This window comes from Protomyctophum parallelum, assembly GCF_964188405.1.
Source record: "Protomyctophum parallelum genome assembly, chromosome: 16".
Lineage (NCBI taxonomy): Eukaryota > Metazoa > Chordata > Actinopteri > Myctophiformes > Myctophidae > Protomyctophum > Protomyctophum parallelum.
This window is the reverse complement of record NC_139711.1, coordinates 32759899-32785139: the sequence shown is the minus strand read 5'-3', so window position 1 is coordinate 32785139 and position 25241 is coordinate 32759899. Positions and strand designations below refer to the sequence as shown.

General features: G+C 44.6%; 1 protein-coding gene across 2 annotated transcripts in view; it reads right to left on the bottom strand.

The window, feature by feature from the left end:
• Nucleotides 1-4160: 4160 nt before the first annotated feature.
• Nucleotides 4161-25241, bottom strand: part of chrnb5b (cholinergic receptor, nicotinic, beta 5b) — a 70328-nt gene continuing 49247 nt past the window's right edge. The window contains exons 2-6 of one of the 2 annotated variants that reach the window (XM_083786587.1): nucleotides 16434-16579; nucleotides 15204-15248; nucleotides 14644-14753; nucleotides 11979-12987; nucleotides 4161-4580 (exon numbers count right to left, since the gene is read on the bottom strand). In XM_083786587.1, the coding sequence (XP_083642713.1) occupies nucleotides 4425-4580; nucleotides 11979-12987; nucleotides 14644-14753; nucleotides 15204-15248; nucleotides 16434-16579 (1466 nt within the window). In that variant the 3' untranslated portion in view covers nucleotides 4161-4424. Of the gene's footprint in view, nucleotides 4581-11978; nucleotides 12988-14643; nucleotides 14754-15203; nucleotides 15249-16433; nucleotides 16847-25241 lie in introns of those variants that run through there. The other variant, XM_083786586.1, reaches the window with a different exon arrangement.

Here is a 25241-nt window from a genome sequence, read left to right as displayed (position 1 = left end):
AGTAGTCAAAGTAGAAAAAATAACACGATGCAACGTGTTGTGAGTTTGTACTGTAGATATTTTCACTGGTTTGGGTCCCGGGGAGTCTCTTTTGCGTCGCTAAAACGTTTAAGAACCACTCCTCTATAACGTCAACTCTCCACCAACACTAATGCATTGGCTATTATGTATGTTTTCTTTTTGTTAAGATAGCAAAATGTCAATGTCAAAGAAGAAATCGATATACTGTCCTGTTTTAATTTATTTGTTTATTTATTTGAAGACAGTGAAAGCTGCAGCTCACTTATTAGCCTACCCATATAGAGTAAATTAACCTGTGTGCTTTCTTCATTTTCCAGTCTCTAATGTGGTGAGTTGGTGATTTACCCCCACCACACAGTTCAAGAATCTAGTGCTGTAAAAGCTTCAGCAGAGGTCAGGCATCATATTTCCGGGATAAATAGTATCATGGTCAGTATCATGTCAGTATCATGGTCAGTATCATGTCAGTATCTTGGTCAGTTATGTTATTATCATGTCAGTATCATGACCAGTATCATGACCAGTATCAGTAGCATTGCCAGTATCATGTCAGCATCATGGCCAGTATCATGTCAGTAGCATTGCCAGTATCATGTCAGTATCATGGCCAGTATCATGTCAGTATCATGTCAGTAGCATTGCCAGTATCATGTCAGTATCATGACCAGTATCATGTCAGTAGCATTGCCAGTATCATGTCAGCATCATGGCCAGTATCATGTCAGTAGCATTGCCAGCATCATGTCAGTATCATGGTCAGTCAGTAATATGGTCAATAGGTGCAGGTCAATATATCATGTCAGTATCACTTTCACCCACTCCCCTCATGTCATCCAGGTTGATGCACTTGTCAACTTGTCCAGGAAACAAATGGAGATGGTATTGCTCATTAAATATTTGTGCGGACTGCAGAGAGTTCATAGCGTCAGTGTTTCCCAGTGGGTCGGTACCCATTTGTGGGTCGCGGATACATTTTGGCGTTTCCTAAATGTTGTCATTAGTATTATTTTAAAATAATTTCTAAAACTTTCCACAGTGGAGTGCAGATCTGAAATGTGAGCTTGTAGATCTGCTATTTTCACTAGTTTGGGTTCCGGTCAAATGACAAATGTCACACACACACACACACACACACACACACACACACACACACACACACACACACACACACACACACACAGTGTGTGTGTGTGTGTGTGTGTGTGTGTGTGTGTGTGTGTGTGTGTGTGTGTGTGTGTGTGTGTGTGTGTGTGTGTGTGTGTGTGTGTGACATTTGTCACGTGCACGTGCACACACGTTTGTCATATGTTATGTCCATTTGCATGTGTTGTGTCCACACAAGTTAACGTTGCCGTTTCCTCACTGTACCCAGAGCAGACATTCTAATGAATAATGTTTTGCTCAAACCCCAGATAGTTCCAAAATGTCATGCTCTCCATAAACGTCTGTCCAAAATGCCAACTGCTCTGTGTTGTGGACATGTGGACATGAAATGGTTTTCACTGTGTACAATCTGTTATAGTTTTATAGATTATGACAAAATAAACATATGTATTTCTTACAGATATTGCTTTAAAACACTTAGTTCATTAGACATTTTTGCTTTCATATTCCTTTACTGATCTATTTAGGAAGACATCAGCATCAGTTTAGTCTTGTACAGTAACTTTAATTTCGTACCCACAATGCATCTGTCCAGACAGGAAAAAGAAATCAACATGTTACATGTAATGTAATAACCTATGGGAATGGAACAAAGCCATGTCCCATTCCATCCACGGAGATAAACTAAAACACATAAGATGAGACAAATAAATATAGCAGGATTAGTAGGCCTACACTACACCGTTCCCTTGGCTAACATTGGTTGCCGTGACAGAGGAGTGCATCATTACAGTGACAAGAAGTTACAGTTGCTTTTTAGAAATAATTACTGGACATTGAGTAACTTCTCTAAGAATTGACTTGATGCAACGCTCAAAACATACATGAACTATAGGTATAGTGCAGAGCCAGACTCAGGGCTGTTCGGGATGATTTTCTTGCAGGCCTGTGTGTATAAAATACTGTACAATATTGCTGCTGGTTTCTTCCGGATGGAAAATGAGCACTGCTTGGATGAAAACAGTGTACTGTACCATTGTAACAGAAGCATGGTGAACAAGCCTTATACATGGTTGAGAATCGTATCCTACACTGAAAATAGACGATTTTCTATTAACAGGGAACTAAGTGTAACTCAGGCTTAAGTCCTAATTTTGTTCATTTTGGGACTACAAATGACTGGTTAGTAAAAAGAGATGTGTTTGGGTTAGCGGTGAAGCGCTTACCACCGCGGCGTGATGTCATGTTTTCGGTGGTCACCTTATGACCTAAAACTGGAGTATGAATAGACCTTTATTTACATACACACTGACTCGCACGCACGCACGCACGCACGCACGCACGCACACACACACACAAACACACACATGCACACACGCACGCACACACACACACACACACACACACACACACATACACACACACATACACACTTGTGCCAAGCATAAAAAGCAGAAGTTTCTGCTATTGCCTTGATCAGTCTGTCAAGTTAAGCTAGGAGCTGCAACAACACAGATGAGTCCACACAGCAGAACAAAACAGCTAATTTATACTTATTACGAAAATAACATATCGCTCACTTATTTTTGGCGAGTGACATGGTTGTACGATGAAATATGAATTATGTTTAATACAGAAATAGGCTGGCTTTAGTCTTTTCTGTCCAACAGACATGACCCCTTCTCGCTGTCGCTCTGAAAAGGCAAATGTTTAAAACGTAAGCTTGGCAAGGATACACAAGAGGGGTGCTCAGCCATTGTTGCAACTGTGCACACATCCGTGGCATGTGTATGAAGGCTCCTGTAATATAGAGTAGGATATATTTTGGATATATTTGTCTCCTCGTTGAAGTGTGTGGGTGGGGTTTGCATATCTTTAGACTCAGCAAATTATTCTTGAATGATGTGGAACAATAATGTGCATCGCTCCAACCTCTCTCTCCATCCCTCCCTCTCTGCCAACTATAAACGAAATCAAGAAATCATCCTTATGACCTTACAAATCAACCTTGTTTTCTGCATGTTATACCATATTGTCCTTTTAGGCCTGCTATAACTGCCCAGAGATATATTAAAAGTGCAGCTATATGGGTGGAGAGATAAATTGCTAAAAGAATGCAGAGAGTATAAAACCAAATAAGGTTTGAAAGGAAAATAAGCCCCACTAGTGGCCCCTAGAGGCTGTGCTGATCTTCACACCCAACCGAACTCAAGTGTTTTGACATTGACATATTTAGAGCCCCGTACTCTCACTAGAGGGGCTGAGATATATACTGTACATTTCTAAAGTGGATATTTTGGCCTGATGGCACTAGAGGAAAGGTCATGAGGTCACTCAAATGGTCAGGGTTCCTCCTCTGGGGCACATGAATGCGCTCAGCAGGTTTCATAGCAATCCCATTAGCTTGTGTGTGCAAGTGGAAGTGGAAGTGGACAGTTTGGCTTAAGGGTGGCGCTAGAGGAAGGCCATGTGGTCACCATGGATGAACCATGGATGAACCATGGATGGGGCGCTAGAGGAAGGCCATGTGGTCGCCAAAAGCAGTAGAATTAATCCGCAAGGGAGCATGAGCACATTCCATGGCAATCCAGCCAGTATATTTCGAGACATCTTGTGGGTGGGCCAATCGACCAATCAAATGACTGAAATGGCCAGATGAACCCTCTATGAACCATGCACAGAGGTACCAATTCAAAACATATACTGTACTCAAAAGCCGTGTCTACCCCCATTCAACATGCAGACCATTCAGTTGCAATCGTTCCACTGCAGACGTAGCAGGGAGCCTTTCTGTCTACAGAAAAGGAGGAAAACTCCGTCATTCATCCACCCGTATCTTCCATGAAAAGTATAGTTTTGCGCTGCAGTTTGAAATGTCAACTGTGAATGACAACATATTAGAGGAGAAGATAAAAGAAAATTCTCAGGATGAAGGAGAGAGGACGTGATTAAGGAAGGCGGCAGTAAAGGGTTGAGGCATATTACGGATTTTGGTGGTGAGGTGACCACCGGAGCTGAAATAACGTTGAGCGGTGGTGAGTAAAAACAGATAGAAGGGCTGGGGCGGTGGCGGTGGTTTGCTCACTGCGGCTCGTGACATCATGTTGTAGTTCGGTGGTCACCTCACCACCGAAAATCCAGACTATGAATAACGCTTTATTGTCCCTGCCATATGCAAGGGAAAGGAGTAACATTGTGAGAATGTGATGCTTGCCAGATATGTGTCAACTTGTTATTTGCGGTGGGGGTGGAGGGCTCAAGTCCATTTCGGTCATGGGTCAAAGGTCAGATTTCTGTGTTCAGTTTTTCTCCGTGTCATCAATAATGGGGATGTTGTAACTCTGGAAGAGGGGCTGCATGAATAGGCCAACAGTCCCGACCACACACACCGTCACAAAGATCCATAGGAACAGACGATCGATCACCATGGCCACGTATTTCCAGTCCTCAATGATCTAGTGACAAAGAGAACATATGTTATATGTAAAACCCATTCATATACCGGAATTAACTTTCATTCTCTATACTGACAATAAAACAAAAAACATAATTTTCTACTTCCTGTCTTCTAAATGGTAAATGGTGCATTTATATAGCGGCACTTTACAGAGATTGTGCATTACATTCACCCATTCACATACACAATCACACACCGATGCTGGAGGAAACCATGCACGGCACCAACCTGCACATCGGGAGAATTAGGGGTTCAGAGTCTTGCTCAAGGACACTTCGACACTAACTCTGGGGGAGCCCGGTTTTCGAACTGGGAGCCCTCTATCCCTGAGCCACTGCCGCCCCTCAATGAGCTTCTATGCCTGGGTCCTGGGATTATGGTATCTCAAACTATGTATGTGAAACACTGCTGTGGCAGACTAATAGACTAAGACAACTGTAATGCTGTAATGTAATGTCTTGAAATATGGTAGCATGGCGTGTATGGTTTGTGATGAATTCGCTGCGAGAGCAGTCAATGTGAATCTCTGTGGGCTGTGTTTTGGACTTCGTTGATGGCGTAGCTGCTTTTAGACATGCACAAGAGCGTGATTAATGGGGTGCCTGGACAAATGCACAAATCAAAGTTGCTCTTCCAAAGCTGAGTACAGCTCTGTACAATCACTCTGTATACTAATCATTATCAAACAACACATATTTAAATGTATAATTTCTCCTACCGTACAAAAGCATACTTTGTAATGTATTCCGCCTTGCCCAGGAGAACGTGTGGTTACGTGGTAACCTATGTTCTCTGAGTGAAGAGACTATCTCTCCACCCAACATATTTCATATGTATGGGGAATGTCCCCACCTCACTTGTGACGTGGATACCTCTTTAAGACACACCAGTGCACTGGCACGCACGGGTATATAAGGCCCAGGTGGTGCGTGATTACACTGGTTTACTTGATCGACACCGCTTCTGAGCGACATCGAGGTGGAGAGATAGTCTCTTCACTCAGAGAACATAGGTTACCACGTAACCACACGTTCTCTATCGTATCAGAGACTATCTCTCCACCCAACATATTTCATATGTATGGGGAACTCTGTAAGACACCTCGTGAGGAAGCGAAGCAGTCCCAGAACCCCAAAGACAACACCAGTGGGCTTCGACCCAGCACATACTGAATTTGGAATGATTCATCATGTATGTTCAATGTAATGTATTTACAACCCCTGGAACGGCCGGACAGCCAGACGCCATCCGCCGCCAAATGCTCAGGCGCTAGGCGCCACCCAGAGCCCGGCCCTGCAAGACGCTAAGGCCAGAGACCACAGGGGTGAAGGGCCGCCCAAGCCAGCCCACTAGACGCAAGGCTGGCTTGACTGGTGAAGGTGACAATGACACCCACCGCTGAGTAGCATGCGAGACCAACTCCCCGAAGGGAGCGAATGCTGCATGTTCAGCCGGTATAACCGGGTGAATGTACATTAGACGGAGTAGACTATGTCGCCGCTGTGCAGGTCTGTCAGAGACGCACCTTTCCACAGCGTCCCCAGGTGGAGTGTGCCTGCCCTCCAGGCGGCACTGGTACTCCTACCTGTTTGTGTGCTGGATAACCTCTGTGATCCATGCACTCTCACTTGAAGCACTCAAAGAGCTGGTTCGTTACTCTGTGGGCCTTGTGTGGCCCTGGCATACGAATCTAATGCTCCAATAGGGCAGAGTGAGGACCGACTCCGTCTCTGTATGTCTACTGTCTGTATGACGATGGTAGGACAGAGCTCAATCACCTGATTGAGACGTGCCCTTTTGAAAACATTGGGGAGAAAGGCCGGTTTGGGGCAAGACTATACCATCATCCGGCATAGGCCTGCAGAGCTCATTATGGATTGACAGAGCTCGCAACTCCCCCATTTCTCCTTGCAGATGTGACACCGACAAGACTGCTGTCTTGAGCATGTCACGCTCACTGACTAAAGGTCGTAGAGCCTCCGGAGCTAACCCCAGATGGGCCTGATTGGGTCCCTAACCTGAGCTCCTCTGGGCCTCAGGGCACCCTTCAGGAAATGCTCTTCCTTTCTTTGTAACGAGGTTACTGCAGTCTGCAGGGCCTGCGCTCCCGCTCAAGTCAGCCTGCCGAACACTCGGTCAGCTGACTGTTGAAGCCCTGTTCTCTGAACCGGAATGATCCTTATGTCACATCACGGTTTTACAAGTAAAAAGTGGATGGCCTTCGTTTTTGTGCATAGTTCCCATCGCGTTTATGCTGCGGAGCTAAGCACACACCCAGTGAGAAGGGTGCTGGATGCCACACTGATACCACATAATGGTAGAACCTGATAAATGCTGACAGCATCGATCAAGAGGCTGTCCCACAAAACTCAGATTGGAGGGCATCTCGCCGTAAACCCATGCGGCAGCGAGGCCTTGTGTGGAATGTGCACATGTTCCCGTTGGGGCTGGCCTGCCTGCCCACCTATATGCCTGCTGGATTGTTTCACAAGCCAATGAGTGAAGTCCAGTCTTGGAGACTATCTGCCTAAGACAGTTAGGCCCATTTACCCTGCTCCACCACCCTGCTTATAGGAGGGTGGGAAGGGTGAAAATCAATAGACTGACTGGCTCACACTCTGATCAGGCCGTAGGCAAAATGCAGGGATTGATGGCGACAACACCTAAGCATTGCCATGTAGGAAGCGGCAGCACCCCTCACTGACAGAGACATTCTTGTGGCTGACACTGCAGTGCTAACAGCAAGAATGCTGTCCTGTGAGAAGCCATTGCAGCCCAAGTCTCCACGGGCTTAATTGGCTCATGCCGTAAGGCAGACAATACCACTCCCCGAGGAGGGACTGCTGGCCTATTGTGTGAGGGATGAACGGTATGAGGACCAACTGGGTGACTATTGTGTCGCCCTTGTGTGGGACAGCGGCCCGCCATGTTGCCAGATCCCTGGCCTAGCCACACGATTACCTCTGGATGAGGAGGGAGCTCAACCGGTCTCCAACACACAGAATTACACCCAGGTGTTTAAACGGCCATGCCGTAATACAACCTTATGGTGGTTCTGCTGGTCCCCTGACAGTCTCGTCACATTCTGCTGTGTGAACAGCAGTGTGAATTCGCTGGAACAACGTGGAACGTGTAAACTGACGCTGTCAACGATACGCCCACGTAGTGCATGACTGTGAATGACAGATAATGCACTGGCTGCATGTTCAGAAGAGCCGGAGGCACAAAGTGCACCATGATTGCCCTCAGCCCTAAGGGGCGGAGGCACAACCTGAGGGTGGCCCGACTCACTAGAGCAAGGGAGAGAGTCCCTGCTTTGCCCTCTAACACATGCCGAGGAGCGCTGCGGACTGTGAGAGTTGACGCCTGCAAGGCCTCTTGTTGAGGTGCCGGCCTAGGTGCCCAAAGTGCTGCAGGTGCCTGGCCACGTTGTTGTGGCACTGCACCTCTGAGCGAGCACACACCATTCAGTTATCCAATTTAGGATGCAAAGGCCCTCCCGCCAAGGACTATGTCCAATCGGGGGGCTAGACATATGCCGAATGGGAGGACACGGGACTCGAAGGTTCTGTCATCTAAGACAAGCCGGTCAGTGCGTCAGACCCGGGATCTGAGAATAAGCATCCCCGGTCGAGCATGGCAAGCCAGTCGCCTTGGAGGATGGCCTGTAAGACCCTCAGCCCTTCCTTGCCGGGAGTGCTGTAAGCAGCACCCCACCCTCCCGAAGACATAGTGGAACCCACCCAGGGGTCCACCTGAATTGTCTTCCAGGACAACCGCTGTCCCGAGAGACAGCGGGTGGGGTCTGGGGCCTTAACTGTCAGGACTGAGGTATGGGCTTAGCCCGCCGAGCACATTTTAGCCATACCCTGCCGGTTGGCCTGTAACCGGACCCGTAGGTCCCTGGAACTGCCAAACCTGACTGGGGTTGCACAGCCTGAGGGGTGACCGAGGCAGGCTACTCATGGCCTTGCCGGAGCATTCCTGCACCTCCTGTGCACCTCCACAGCCTCCTTAGGATGCTGTAGCAAAGCACTGGCCTTTTGGCCAAACATGGCCGGTGGCTCAATAGGCAGCGTGGGGGAGCTTGTCCTCCTATCGCAGCTTGGCCTGGGGCTGCCACAGACGGCACCTCACCAAAGGGCATCAATAGCATGCCTGCTGCCACTGCCTGGGGAGCCTGAAAGCCAGTCGCTGCAGCTCCTCAATAAGGTCCGGGCCCTAATGGTCACATAAGTGCCACATATAAGCCGGTGCTGAAGCAGTGACAGAATAACCTAGATAGCCATAGTGCATTCTCGGGATGAGAAGGAGCTTACTTTGTGGTTTCGAACCGGTAACCGGATTATACCATGCAAGTTTACACCTATAGGTGCGTGAACGGCCTTGCCGTGATACACCGTACAGAGTATTCCGCCCGACAGCCGCGGCACACTCGAGTTGCCAACATTGGCGAAACTACATCACGGACGCGTGAGCTGACACGGTCAGCAATACGCCGTATATACAGTAGTGTGCAAATGGCTGTGATTTCAGGGCTTGCTCCTGGCAGACTCAGCACGTCCTATACACTGTATAGTGCGCTACTACACCTGAACGCGGAAAGCTGACTGCCACGGCAGCCATACGCTCATCCTGTCTATGACAGAACCCACGGTTCGGAGGATGAGCTTGCTCCGTGGCGTCCCCCGTCGCACGGGTTCTACCACGCAGTCTACACCGGAGTGCGTGAACGGCTTTAGCCGCAATACACTCAAGTGAGCTCTCTCTCACGAGGCGAGGCAAAAACACGGCACTACAGATGCGGAAGTCGCCCCAGCGACAATACGCCTGTATAGTGCGTTTTAATGCTATAGCCTGGCCGGGCTGTTGTTTTGATTGATTGATTTACTGATTTACTAACAGCTTGCAGAATTACAGTACATTTCGAGTACAACTCAATACAAATACTGTTAACAGAGAGTGGGCGATACCATAAAGCATTACACTTGTTTACAATAGGGCCCACCATCTTCAATTCATCAAAACATTTAGAGACGTACGAATATACACAACTATATTCACTGCGCACTCGCAGGTCCCCTCCAGCCCACAGAATATGCAGCATGGATGCGTGAATTGACGCCATGCCAATAATACACCCATATAGTGCGTTGTATTCCACTGCCTTTAAGGATTACCGGGCCACTGGTCCTGTCTGTGTCACTGCACTCAGATCGACAGACAGGCTACACCACAGGAGCGTAAACTGGCGCCCCGCCAGCAATACCCCTGTATAGTGTGTTATATGGCCGTCGGATTCCTTCATTCCTCCTAGCCTCAACTGGCAAGAGGAAGAAAAACATACAGGAGTCAGGATCTTCATGAGCTGCTATCAGCATGACCAGGGAACCCACAGGTCACCCACTGGTCATGGCCATCCTCTGTGGGCATATGTGCCCCACGCAGCCCCAGAGAAACCCCTGCTGTTTCCATTTAATTCAATACCTATATACACTATTATTTTAATATGTTATATTAAATATATACAAATTTAATTGCTTAAACATGCTCAAAAAACGGGGAGTATAGTAATGTGCTTGAGAAGTGAGGGCACAGTTTACCCTATGTGCAATTTACACTGCTGTCTCTCAGTCACATTATTGATATTCATGTGTTGTTTTGTTTTTTTTTTTTTCTCGGTAACATGTTTCATGTGGACCCCAAAGACTAGCTGACTGCCATGGCATCAGCTAATGGGGATCTTTCCAAATAGAAAAATAACTAAACAACAGCCAGCTGAGTTCTATAGTCTCTCTCTCTCTCTCTCTGGAGGAGGTTGCACCTGAATTTCCTAGCTGCACTGAGACACAGAGTGTTTGAGTTGGAGACAAACACTCTGCTCCAAACGTTTTGCATTATATAGTGTATATACGTATACCAATTTCCACTGTTTGGTCCACTAGAACAGGGATTTATGAGAGTCTCCCTCGACTTTCCAGGCAACAATTTACCCTACGATATATCACCGTGCACTGGAGACCAAACTTTGTTTGTTGTGGAATTAGCTCGTCCTGTCTATGACTGACAGGACCCACGGTTCGGAGGATAAGCTTGCTCCGTGGCTTCCCCCGTCCGTACGGGTTCTACCACGCAGTCTACACCAGGGTGTGTGAACGGCTTTAGCCGCAATACACCCCAGGGAGCTCTGTCTCTCACGAGGCGAAGCAAAAGAACACAGCACCAAAGACGCGGAAGCCGCCCCAGCGACAATACGCCTGTATACTATACACTAGTGTATAGTGTGCTGTGTTAAATGATAAGCCTATAGCGGGGCTGATGTTTCGCTGCGCCAACGCAGGTCCACTCCAGCCCACGGAATATGCATCACGGATGCGTTAACTGACACCAAGCCAGTGATACAAACGTATAGTGCGATTATTCCACTGCTTTACAGGATTACAGAGCCAATGATCCTATAGCGGGGCTGATGTTTCGCTGCGCCAACCGCAGGTCCACTCCAGCCCACGGAATATGCATCACGGATGCGTTAACTGACACCAAGCCAGTGATACAAACGTATAGTGCGATTATTCCGCTGCTTTACAGGATTACAGAGCCAATGGTCCTGTCTGTGTCCCTGCCCACAGGTCGACAGACAGGCTACACCACAGGACGCGTAAACTAACACTATGTCAGCAATACGCCTGTAACGGTGTTTTGGCTGGTGTTACCCTGTTTTTGTTTGCTATACCTACAAACGAGCTGTGTGACAGCAATCCAGAGAGGAGCGATCCACGCCAGCTCTCTAACCTGCCTCCAGCAGTGGATTAATCCGGCTGCCAGAACTCGTGAGTAGTTGCTTTTCAAAAAGTCTAAAAAATGCAGTTATTGTTGATAACTTGCTCTGCACTTCCGTTGAGGAGACCACGTCTTGGACTGCTCGGTGGAGATCAAAAAAGCAGTGTAATCACGCACCACCTGGGCCTTATATACCCGTGCGTGCCAGTGCACTGGTGTGTCTTAAAGAGGTATCCACGTCACAAGTGAGGTGGGGACATTCCCCATACATATGAAATATGTTGGGTGGAGAGATAGTCTCTGATACGATAGAGAACATGCATTATCAAGTTGTTCTTGAATGCTTATTTGACATGATTATAGATTGCATTGTAACTTGTAGGATACACTGGATATGCTGCTTTTTGAATAAATGAAACGCAAACATCAAAATGAGAACTAGAGCCCCAGTTAATAATAGTAAGAACAAACAATTTTGCATGCATGTGTGCGTGCATGCACGCACGCACGCACGCACGCACGCACACACGCACACACACACACACACACACACACACACACACACACACACACACACACACACACACACACACACACACACTTGTCCAATACACACCCCTTCATCATCATCCTCGCTCTTCATCTTCTCAGCAATGTACCGCACTCCGTCCACCGCCTCCTCCATGTCGATGTTGCACTTGAGTGTCATCCTCTTCCTGAACTCTGTGTTCTCAGACATGTCGTTGATCTTCCAACTGTAGCGTTTGGTCGACTCCTCGTTCACGTAGAAGGACGAGGAGGAGTCCACCACTCCTGCCAGGCCGCCGGAACCCCCGGCAACCCCAGATGACACCGACCCGTCCCGGAGTTTCAGGTCCGAGTATGACCGCTGCTGGTGCTTTTTCCGGAACCTCTCGCGGATGTTGGATCTGCCGGGCCGGCGCATGAACAGGAAGGAGGGAAGCCGATACAGGAAGATGCGTTTGACCCAGGGCGGCATGGTATGCGTGCTGGGGGAGCGATGGTGCACGTTGAGCACGCACACGCTGGTGACGATTGAAAAGGTGACCAGCACCATGGTAAACATAAGGTACTTCCCAATCAGAGGCACTGCTAAGGACGTAGGTGGCACAATCTTAGAGATCAGGAGTAGAAACACAGTGAGGGCCAGCAGCACTGAGATACACAGCGTCATCTTCTCCCCGCAGTCCGACGGGAGGTAGAACACCAGGATGGCCAGGGAGGTGATCAAGACGCAGGGAATAATCAGGTTGATGGTGTAGAACAGTGGCTTCCTCTTGATGATGAAGTCGTAGGTGATGTCCAGGTAGGTGATGTCATTGGGGTCTTCGTTCTTGCGCCCAGGCAGCTCGACAATGTCCCACTCGCCGCTGGGCTTGAAGTCGTCGCGGCTGGCGAAGTCGCTGAGCAGGATGAGGTCGATCTCGGTGTGATCGTAGGTCCAGGAGCGGAACTTGAGGGTGCAGTTCTGCTGGTCAAATGGGAAGTCGCGCACCTCGATCTTGCAGGCTGACTTGTAGATGGCGGGCGGCAGCCAGTTCACCTCGCCGTTGTGGGAGATCACGGCGTTGGAGTAGAAGGAGACCTCATATGTTCCATCAGCGCTGAGTGGGTTGGAGGAAGGAGAAGGCAGGAGAAAAGAGGACACAGGATGATTGTAATAAATGTACCATAGAGAGAAGTAATAGAAATGAGCACTCAATGCAATACAATGCATATGAAGATTTCGAAAATAACATTCTCAAAACACATCACATCTCTCACTCACACAAAAAACCTTCAAAGGAAGCTTGCCCTACCAGTTAAGTGCATTAAGCTTGCTTGATCAAGAGAATCTCTGTTTCCATGCCAATTCTTACGGTGAAAGGCGAACTGTTTAGGACAATTTATTTGGACAATCAATGTAACACCATTATTCTGTGTCTGCTGAGGTGAAATCTAAAACAAACATGAATACATCAGAGGTTGGCGACAATTAACATGGACCTCAACAAGATTTTGTAAGTGACAACCATCCATCCAGGACACCAAAGATGGCATCAACTGCCCATCCCCACCTCAAATCTGCTGAGATTTAGTTTTCTTTCTCGCCCTGCAGGCTGCAGGTGTTGCATTATACATCAATGGCCTATCAATTATAGAGCAGGTCAAGAAGCCAGCCATCACACTTGCTCTCTAATGCTTCATAACTTCTGTGAATATGCAGACTGGTTAAATATGTAGAGGGACCACCTGTCTATCGTGACCTCCTGTCCCAGTCTGGACCTACAGACCTGGGCTGAGTCGGTCCCAAACATAACCTTTAGATTAGATACATGCATTGGATGTACAGACCTGTACAAATAAGGCTGTCATGAAAATGGCCATTGCTTGCAGTACATTGCTACAATTATCGTACCTTTTCTTTCCTACTGAATGCTCACCTATTATGCCCACATTGCCCAGAATAGGGATGTTCTGGTCTGAACGCTGGGGCCGTGTCCGCTGAAGCTCTATATTGATTTCCCATGATGCAGTGTGTTTATTGTGTTTTATGTTGCTATTTGAATATGGGAATGCATTGAGGGGATTATGTTGTGGGACTTTATGTGTAGCGTTGTGTTCATTTGGGGATTTAGCAGTATGTTGATGAGAGTGATATGTCTATGTGCTCTGAACACCCCCTCTATCGAGAAGAGAGAAGTTACAGGACCACTGGGGCTCATGGAAGGGAATAATGGAAAATGTATGACCAAAAGGGCCTAACACATCCAAGTAAAAGGCTTTTAATACAACAGGCTTGAAACATTAAACGCCTGTCAGCTTGCGCGTTCGTCTGGGTGCAATCACTGCAATGAAAGAGAGAATGAAAGGTGCATTCCTCAGTCACAGGTGTGTCCCAGTGGTATGCAGTCTTCTTTGAGGGTGTGCTACTGCTAACCCATCCAGCATCCTGCTTTTGAAATTACGTAATATGGCTGGTTTGTTTAGATCGCTTTTAACAAACGTAACGCATGCACGCTCACACACACACACACACACACACACACACACAGTCACATACTCTACAACAGCAGGTCCCCAAACCTTCATGGCCGTGCACCCCCTGTTACCTCCTGACCTAACTGACGCACCCCCCAACTCTAAGTCTCGTTGTATTGTAAAATGATAATTTTTTAAAATATGATTATGGCAAATAATCACAGAATGTCACTGCACTGAGACATGCAGCTGCTGTAGACTCCCGCGCTCTATACATCTCTTTACATATCTTTACATACTTGTTGTAGAGGACGATGTCTGGCAGCCAGATATGTTGTGACGGGAGGCGGACTTTCTGTATTCCTTCATATTCGGCAGGATCCCACATTAATCTGTAGTCATTCCACACCTGAAGGAGTTCACAACAAACACACAAATAAATAGTAAGTGTAGTAATAAGCTAAATACACACATGATCGCACATACAAGAATGTGTGTGCAGTTGCACATACACAATGCATGGTTTTGCACACAATGGGGCAAAGTTTAATACACATTCTTTACACAACATTTTCTGTATGCATGCATGCCTATAAACACTCACTCATCCAAAACACACGCAAGTGCACACATGCACACACGCACGCACGCACGCATGCACTCACGCACACACACACACACACACACACACACACACACACACACACACACAAGTGCACACAGTGTATGCGTGCACGTGTTACAATGTAACACTATGTGACAGTTACGTAGTAGTGTGTTGAGATAGCTGCATCTGGCGTGTGTGCGGGGAGACGTTCAGGGGACACAGAGACATGGTAGAACATGGAGAACGTCTCACCTGAGTGAGCCAGCAGTTAGTGGTCATGATCTGCTCTCTTTCATTCTGGAAAAGAGACAGGATACATTCATGGTTATCATCTGCTTATCAGTAATATTGCTGCTACATGTAACATACTGTAGGTCAGTGATTCTAGGGTTCAAATGCTTCAAAATAGTCCATCCGACGTCCAAACTTCATTCGGATGGCCTGTCCAAAAAAAAACGTCGGACGGACAAATGCCCATTCATGTTCTAAATGCCAGAGTTGGAACCGAACGGTTTGGATATCCCTTCCGTCGTGCTGTGGGAAATTTGGCACAGAGGTTATGACATTTCTTACGACACATGTGTTTATGGTCATTCAGAGGGGATTACAGAGGTGTTTGTATACTTCCGGAGGTTGGCTTGTGTCATGAGACTATACTGTACTGTAAGTCTACTGGAGCAGCGATTGCTGCGGAAAGCACACAGTCAGACAGACACAGGCAGGAGAGATGCAGCCACTCAAAGCAGTGATTCCTACGGGAGTCAGGTTTGTAAACAATTTTTACATTGTGGACAATGGACATTACTGTAATATGCCACGAAGTTGCTCCATGTCGTCATTGATTTCGCATATAAATATGTAATATGTAATGTTATGTGTCTTATATGTGACTTTTATACAGAAGTGCGGTACCCATGGCTGGCATCAGAACGAATGCATGAACAGGTGGTGCACGCACATCCACTTGCCCAGGTGCAGGACAAAGAAGAGTTCAACATAACATAACATAACATCTGCACACTGCAGGTAAAACAAGCTCTGCTGTTTCAATTGCGCTCTCAACTTCAATCAGTCAGAAATCCATCAGGAATTTCGAAATTCCCCATGAAAACCATGAGAATTCAATAAAAACAGATTATTTTAGCAGTGTGCATTCTTATTTTTCTTGATGGCATCAGAATGAAGCCTTATCAGGTGGAGTCAAACTGAACATTTCTTCTGCCAATGCTTTTCAATGGGAGTTGTTTTTTCAAATGAAAACAAATCGCAATAGGACAGTCAGAACTTCTATAAGGGTGCAGGAGCGTCCAAAGAAAGTTCTGAGACTGCCCATCCAAAGTTCTGAATGATGTAATTTTGTAGTTACATAACCTAACCTGTGCAAAGAAAGTTTGGATGTTCGGGTGGAGCATGCAACTCTCTTTAATCAAACCATGTGTTTACATCCAAATGTCATACAGTAATGCATGTGTGTGTTCTCACCACACTGATCAGCTGAGCCAGGGACACCTGAATCTGGATGGTGACCTGCTGGCTCTTGTTGACGGCAGGTCTGATGAGTTTGTTGTAGCGCTCTGGAGACAACAGGTGGTTCACCAGCTTCTCTTCCACCTCTGCGCTCAAGGCAGCTGCATGCGCGCGTGCGCGCACACACACACACACACACACAGAGAGAGAGGGAGAGAGAGAGAAACGTACAGTAAGCATCTAAAAACGAAATACACCCACATAAATAAAATTGCCGAATTGTAGCTCTGCTATATTATCGCCAAATGTTCTCCTTTTATGCCATGCCCAGCGCCAGAACAGGAATGCTACCGTATGCATCATGTGTGGTTATGTTACGTCACATCTTCACTCAGCCACATCTGAGTTCTCCATCACCACAGTTGCAGAGAAACTAGAGCTCGGACTCGATTAAAAAAATTAATCTAATTAATCAGAGGCTTTGCGATTAATTAATCTAGATTAATCGCATTTTAATCGCATATCAATATTCAACCCGAGAACAGCGAGAAACCTTTTTTTTTTAATGTTTTTTGGTATCCCAGTGAATCAATGAATAGGGACTACAGGATACCACTCATTTTCAACATTTTACTGTCATTAATATACCTGTTGTGGAAATAATAATAAAAAGTCACCCCATTCTGTGTTGCCTAGAACTGGAGGTCTGAAAATAATTTAGTAACAGTAACAAGTACATCTCAGTGACATCACAAAGCTGTACTTACTCCATATTGTTACTGTTTTTTGTCAGACCTCCAGTTCTAGGCAACACAAAATGGGGTGACTTTTTATTATTTCCAGTTTTCAGTACTAGAAAAGCGCCCAGTGAGAAACGTTCCCCGGTGAAAAAAAAGGTGCGATTAATTTATCTGTAGTTAATCGCGATTAATGTTTCTGTAGTTAATTAATCTAAATTAATCGCAATTAGTCCCGGCCCTAAGAGAAACATTTGGAGTTATCTGTCGCTCTGACCATTTCTGATTGATCACAGTACTATGAATGTATAGAAACATATTCAGTACACATGCACACTCGCACACACTCCTGCATACTCTGACAAACGCACAAAGTTAGTCAGTGTGTAGTGACCCGATGTTTAAATGTCGTGCTGCAAGAACATTTCCCACAGTGATGTAGCATGGTGCTTATCACCTATAATGTGTATATAAGAGTGTGTGTGTGTGTGTGTGTGTGTGTGTGTGTGTGTGTGTGTGTGTGTGTGTGTGTGTGTGTGTGTGTGTGTGTGTGTGAGAGAGAGAGAGAGATGATATGTGCTGGTCTGGTCTGGTTTTTGTGTGTGTGTCGGGGGTTTATGCATGTCTGTGATCTCACGAACAGTTGATATGTACAGTAATTACGGATTTCATCTACAGTCCAATACGCAAACACGCACACATGCCGCCCCCCACACATATCTCCCTACCTCATGTACATGTAAACACACACACACACACACACGCACACGCACACACACTTGCTCATGTCATTTAACATCATGCCATTTTACAGTATGTACCCTTCTCTGCGTGTACGTGTAGTAGGATAATGAATAACTGAATGCAAAACATATGGTTCATATGGCAATCAAATTAGCAATGACATAAACACACATGCACACAAATTAAATCCTGTTTCCTCCCACGGACCAAAGTACTTCTTTCACTTAGGCTATATGTAATCCACCCATAACCTGTCATGTGTGCTATAGGTCCCTAAGAGATAGTTACCTTTACATACATCTGTTTTAGGGTCTTCTATCCATGCTGTCACACATTTTTGCTAGTGGTGACTGAATTTTTGTGGATTTGATTTATACAATGTTTCTGTACAACCAACTGAGCATTACACACATTACCTTTGTTATTATAGAAATAGTGTCATCACAGAAAGGAAACATGACCAGCTCTTCTCTTGTTTAAAGTAAGGCTATAGGCTGGTTTTCTTTTCTCCTTATATCATGAAATGTACAATATTTTAAAATTGTACATTTCTGAAGACTGGATCAGATTCATCACCTATATGGAGCCGGCCAGCAGCTCTATACAGATCTGACCTTAAACCCTTAGATCTCCATATATGGAGCCGACCTGTTCTTACATTCCATAATTATGTTGATCCCTCCCCACCCGCCCTTCCTGTTTTGCAAGTGCTAATGGGGATAGTAATACAAAATAAAGTTATAAAAGTAAAGTTATTATCTCCCTTACATTCTTGGGCCTTAATTGAGCATAAATTGGCATAAATTGGCCAATAAATATCCCAAGCATAGATGACCCAGACATTTGGCATTTGGGGTTGTAAAATTTGGCATGAGGGTTGGGTGTTTTCTAGAGTTGGGTTATGATTGCGACCGAAGGTCGCAGTTAACTATAGAATCGTGCATTTCCTGTCAGTGTGTGTGTGTTTGTTGGTTGGGGTGAGAGAGCACATCATCAGGGATGGAGCATGTGACATCACATGACATCATCAGGGATGGAGATCCCTGATGTCATCAATATTGGCCAGCAACTCTACATCTCAAACCTCAAACCCATTCCATTATGTTGGTCCTTCCCCATCCATCCTTCCTCTTCGATGTCTCCCTTTTGACTGATACCTGTCCATTTAAACTCTAAACGGGCCTGCCCCAAAGTTATTAGTGCGGCCGCGCCCGGCAGCCGGCAAAAACTAGTTCTTAACAGGCCCGAAAATAAACCCATGCCAAAGCGCCAGCCCTCACTCAGCAGTCTGCTGTCACCCAGGCGGATGCGTGCACGTGACCTCGCCATTTAGGGCGACGTTGCTTCTCACCCTCAGGCGTCTTACTGGTTTCATAGAGAAACTACAGTATCTGGTTTCCACTCCCAAAGCCATACACATTTCCAAGTGGAAACAAAGACAAGTGCAATATGACGTAAACAAACCCTGAGGGTGAGTGTGCTAAGAGGGTTATAAGACATATAGATCTCTGTCTGTACTGTGGGTGGTATACTGTATGATACATGCACGCACAAAGAGTCCAGTAACACACTCCACAGTATGGAGACAAAGATAGAGATTAGTATAATAAAGGGATTATGTTCTATTATAATGCTTGTGTATCTAAACTATACACCCTTTCAAGGGAAATCTCTTGGATTCATGAATTTAAAGAACGGATGGGATGAGCCAAGGAATGATCCTCATGAGCCAGGATGACTCATTAGGCCTGTCACGGTCCGTGACATGTGTTATGTTTTCTAGTGTTCCTTTTAGTTGGTGTTTTACTTTTCTGTTGTTTCCCTTGTGTGCTTTTATTTTGTAGTATTGTTCCTAGTGTTTCCTGTCTGCCTTTTTTGCTGTCACCTGCCTTGTCTCACCTCCCTGTATTAGTGTAACCAGTGTTGCCAACTTAGCAGATTTGTCGCCATATTTAGCTTCTTTCCAGACCCCCCTAGCGACTGAATTAGTGAAAAGCTTCTGGAGAGAAATCTAGCTACTTTTTCTGGTGAATTGAAGACAAATCGTGTTGACAGTCGCCAGAGATAAAAACCCTCCTTTTTCGTCATATCAGCCTCTCAGCCTCTCAGCCTCAAATCCGCTAAGTTGGCAACACTAAAGTTCTCGGGCCAGCTCGGCGCGTCTGTTACTGGAGAGTTGGCAACATTGAGTGTAACCCTAGTCACCTGTGTTCTGTTTGCCTGTTAGCCTATCATAGTGTTGATTGTCAGTTGTTTTCACCTGTGTCCTGTTTTCCCCTGCCTTTATATACTCCCCATGTCTTTCAGTTCCTTTGTCAGATTGTTATTGTAGTGCTTTCTCTGATTTGTATAAGGAATAAATAAATAAATAAATTACCTTATATTCCTGTAAAACTGTAAAGCAGCAGTGCACTAAAAGACTATAAAACCAGTACAACATTTATAGCATTGTTCCAAAGACAGGGTCAGGTAGCATTGAAAATGAAATGCGATCTGAATTGCAATATGCTGTACAGTATGGATTGTTAATAGCGCTGATAGTAAGTGCTCTAAACATAAATGTAAAGTAAAATTAGATGTGCGTGAATGCGTAACAGCAGAAACAGCATTAAAGAAAACAAGACCAGACCAGCACATATCATCTCTCTCTCTCTCTCTCTCTCTCTCTCTCTCTCTCTCTCTCACACACACACACACACACACACACACACACACACACACACACACACACACACACACACTACCTCCATCCGCCTCACTGCACTCTCCCCATCTCAATAATTCATCGCCGTTAAAATAAAAATGCCATCATCTCACATGCACGGAAGCTCCAGCACAATCAAAGGTTATTCTCTTGCTTGTTTTTAGAAAATTCAAACATGTTTTTTTCCCACAAGCGCTGATAAAAATACTGATACTTCTGTTGGACACATGGTGGATGGCTGAACCGATGGGCCTGTTCACAAATGTAGAATACTAAAACGAAAATAAAATAAAAGGTTCCAAATTCTGCATTCCGCTTGTGATTTCTCTATTTTCAGTGGTCGTGAGATCCAGAAAGTAAATTATTGAATGGCTTGCCATCTGGGTGGCATTCCAGGGGCCAAAACAATTCAGGCTTCAGCTGTCATTAGCCTCACTCAGCAAACTAAAGCTAGAAGCCAACCAGTTTATGAAAGCCAAGTACCATCCATGTATATCCATGTCCAAATGGTCAAGTTCCAGCAACACGTATAACATGCATATTCATCACACTGTACCCACTGGTTGATAAAATACCACCTTGGTTTTGGCAAATTCAACTGTGTATCATTGATTTATTTTTTAGATGATAATATCCCTATTCAAAAGTAAAGGACAAAAAAAAGCTGGCCATTTGACAGGAGATTATGAATTTTCGTTTTTCTGTTTTCATACTTTTTGAGGATTTGAAAAAAAGATGAAAATCACTCGAGACAATGGACTATAAGCCCATGGTCTCGGAGTGATTTTCGTCTTTTTTTCAAACCCTCGTTTTTCATCATTTTTGACCATGGGCTGTAGCCCATCTCAGACGGCATACTATAGCATCCCGTTTTTCATAATTTTTGAGGATTTAAAAAAAAGACGAAAATCACTCGAGACAATGGACTATAATAGCCCATGGTCTCGGAGTGATTTTCGTCTTTTTCTCAAACCCTTGTTTTTCATATTTTTTACCATGGGCTATAGCCCATCTCAGACGGCATACTATAGCATCCCGTTTTTCATCATTTTTGAGGATTTGAAAAAAAAAAAAAATCACTTGAGACAATGGACTATAGCCCATGGTCTCGGAGTGATTTTCGTCTTTTTCTCAAACCCTCGTTTTCTATCATTTTTGACCATGGGCTATAGCCCATCTCAGACAGCATACTATAGCATCCCGTTTTTCATCATTTTTGAGGATTTGAAAAAAAGACGAAAATCACTCGAGAGGGCTATAGCCCATGGTCTCGGGGTGATTTTCGTCTTTTTTTCAAATCCTCGTTTTTCATCATTTTTTACCATGGGCTATAGCCCATCTCAGACGGCATACTATAGCATCCCGTTTTTCATCATTTTTGAGGATTTGAAGAAAAAAATGAAAATCACTCGAGACAATGGACTATAGCCCATGGTCTCGGAGTGATTTTCGTCTTTTTCTCAAACCCTCGTTTTCTATCATTTTTGACCATGGGCTATAGCCCATCTCAGACAGCATACTATAGCATCCCATTTTTCATCATTTTTGATGATTTGAAAAAAAAGACGAAAATCACTCGAGAGGGCTATAGCCCATGGTCTCGGGGTGATTTTCGTCTTTTTTTCAAATCCTCGTTTTTCATCATTTTTTACCATGGGCTATAGCCCATCTCAGACGGCATACTATAGCATCCCGTTTTTCATCATTTTTGAGGATTTGAAAAAAAAGACAAAAATCACTCGAGACAATGAAATATAGCCCCATGGTCTCGGAGTGATTTTCATCTTTTTTTTAAATCCTCGTTTTTCATCTTTTTTTTACCATAGGCTATAGCCCATCTCAGACGGCATACTATAGCATCCCGTTTTTCATCATTTTTGAGGATTTGAAAAAAAGACGAAAATCACTCGAGTCAATGAAATATAGCGTTTTTCATCATTTTTTACCATGGGACGGAATACTATAAGCATGCCGTTTTTCATCATTTTTGAGGATTTGAAAAAAAGACAAAAATCACTCGAGACAATGAAATATAGCCCATGGTCTCGGAGTGATTTTCGTCTTTTTTTTCCAAATCCTTGTTTTTCATCATTTTTGACCATGGGCTGCCTATAGCCCATCTCAGACGGCATACAATAGCATCCCGTTTTTCATCATTTTTGAGGATTTGAAAAAAAGACGAAAATGACTCGAGGCAATGGACTATAGCCCAAGGTCTCGGAGTGATTTTCGTCTTTTTTTCAAATCCTCGTTTTTCATCATTTTTGACCATGGGATATAGCCCATCTCAGACGGCATACTATAAGCATGCCGTTTTTCATCATTTTTGAGGATTTAAAAAAAAGACGAAAATCACTCGAAACAATGGACTAGCCCATGGTCTCGGAGTGATTTTCATCTTTTTTTTAAATCCTCGTTTTTCATCATGGGCTATAGCCCATCTCAGACGGCATACAATAGCATCCCGTTTTTCATCATTTTTGAGGATTTGAAAAAAAGACGAAAATTACTCGAGACAATGAAATATAGCCCATGGTCTCAGAGTGATTTTCGTCTTTTTTTCAAATCCTCGTTTTTCATCATTTTTGACCATGGGCTATATAGCCCATCTCAGACGGCATACTATAGCATCCCGTTTTTCATCATTTTTGAGGATTTGAAAAAAAGACGAAAATCACTCGAGACAATGAAATATAGCGTTTTTCATCATTTTTGACCATGGGATATAGCCCATCTCAGACGGCATAATATAACCATGCCGTTTTTCGTTGCAATTCAGTTCAATCGACTCCCACAGATAAAACATTGAATATATATAGCCCATCTACAAGCTTACAACGCCTTGTGAGCTAGTAGATTGGCTATTTTCCTCTTATATTATTTGATAATTTGGCCAATGTTTAACCAGTCTTTCTAATATTTGTTGATTGCAGTAATGCTCTTTTTTAAATTTAGTTTGTTATTTAAAAGGTCCTAAAAGTCCTTTAATTGTCTCTTCATTGTCACCTGCGACCCCCCCCCCCCACACACACACACACACACAGGTTGAGATCCACTGCCTGATGTAGGCTACTGTACGTTCAAGACTTCTGTACTTGACTTAATGCAATGCATGATCATTCTTTTTTTATGAATGAATTCCTTCGATTGATTGATGTCATTTAGTTATGGATACGTGTGGTTAAGTGGTTTGTATTGAATGGTTGAATATGATTCTCTGTTATGGTTTATTTGTTTATCCCCCTGTTAAAAGATGATCTATCTATGTATACTGTACACACAACACCACTATGATTGTTTATCCGCAGTTATTTTCTGTTCACATTTTAAAGATGGAGTGCCATAGTTTTGTACTTTTTCTGTTTTGTATGTGTCTATGGAGTTAACATTACTCTAATAGACCCCCAGGTGTGGTTATAATATTCAAATATGTCTTCCCGGTGTTTGGTGTCTTCCTGAAAGCCGTTGAGTCAAAAGGCCCAATCGAAATACACAACTTTTAGTGACACACGGCACTCCGTCTTTAAGGTTTAGTTTGACATAGTGCTGATTTGTGCAAATGCTTTTGAATAAAATAATCAAATGTAATGTTTTGCTGTTTTCACTCAGGTTTCGAAATTACAACAGCATGGATAGATAAATTGCTACTACTATCTAATTCAGTTCCTATACACTGAAGAATTGTTGCAGTTTATTAACCTGAGAAAACACAAACAACCACTACTTGTTTAGTCAATGTCTTCGCATTTTGGCGTTTTATGTTGCACCTTCTTTTGCAGGGAGAAATTCTACTGTTTTGTTAACAGTACCCCCTAGTGGCTGCATAGTATGTTGTCGAAAACCATGAAAGACAGGATTTGATTCAAATCCAGGACCTTTGACCTTTTGAGTTTGAACATGTAGAGGGCTGCACGTCAACATGCACAGTGAGCTGTTGTGGTGACTGCTTGAACAGTCAAATATATTTAATAGAATCATCACAAAAAAATCGCAGAGTCTTCTTTCCACTGTGCAATTTGTGCTCCATACATTCACACAGACTTTTGTCATCAGGGGCATCAATATAGCTGGGGGGTGGAGCCGGGGGAAAGTTCAGAGTTCTCCCAACCGGAATAAACAGTGGCGTGTTGGGTTTTCAAACGCAGATGCTTTAAATACTACTAATTTAAAAGTAGGCGTCATGGCTTGCCAGATCACAGGCACAGATCCTTGTTGCCACTCGGAACGCTACGTTACAAAATGAAACAAACTAGAGTCCGATTGGAATGTTTTCCTTGACTGCATGGACAGACATGATCCAACACAACACAATGGCCTGATATATTCGCATGGTTAGCCCATGATTTAGGCCTGACTCACACGTGCACAACAGCTTGATGTATGGTTTGACACAACATTTGTGTTGTATGAGGGGGTGGGGGGCAGTCGAAACACAGCCGAAAGCCGTACAACACAAATGTTGTGTCAAACCATGTGACTTCCATTGGAAATGCATTGGGGCAAGATCAGATGTATCACACCCTTTGTATACATCTAGCATGCATCAATGTTGTATGCTAGATCGAAAGGTCTAAGGCCTCACGCACAACTTTGCAACAGATTGATGTATGCTTGTTGTATACAAGGGTGTGATACATC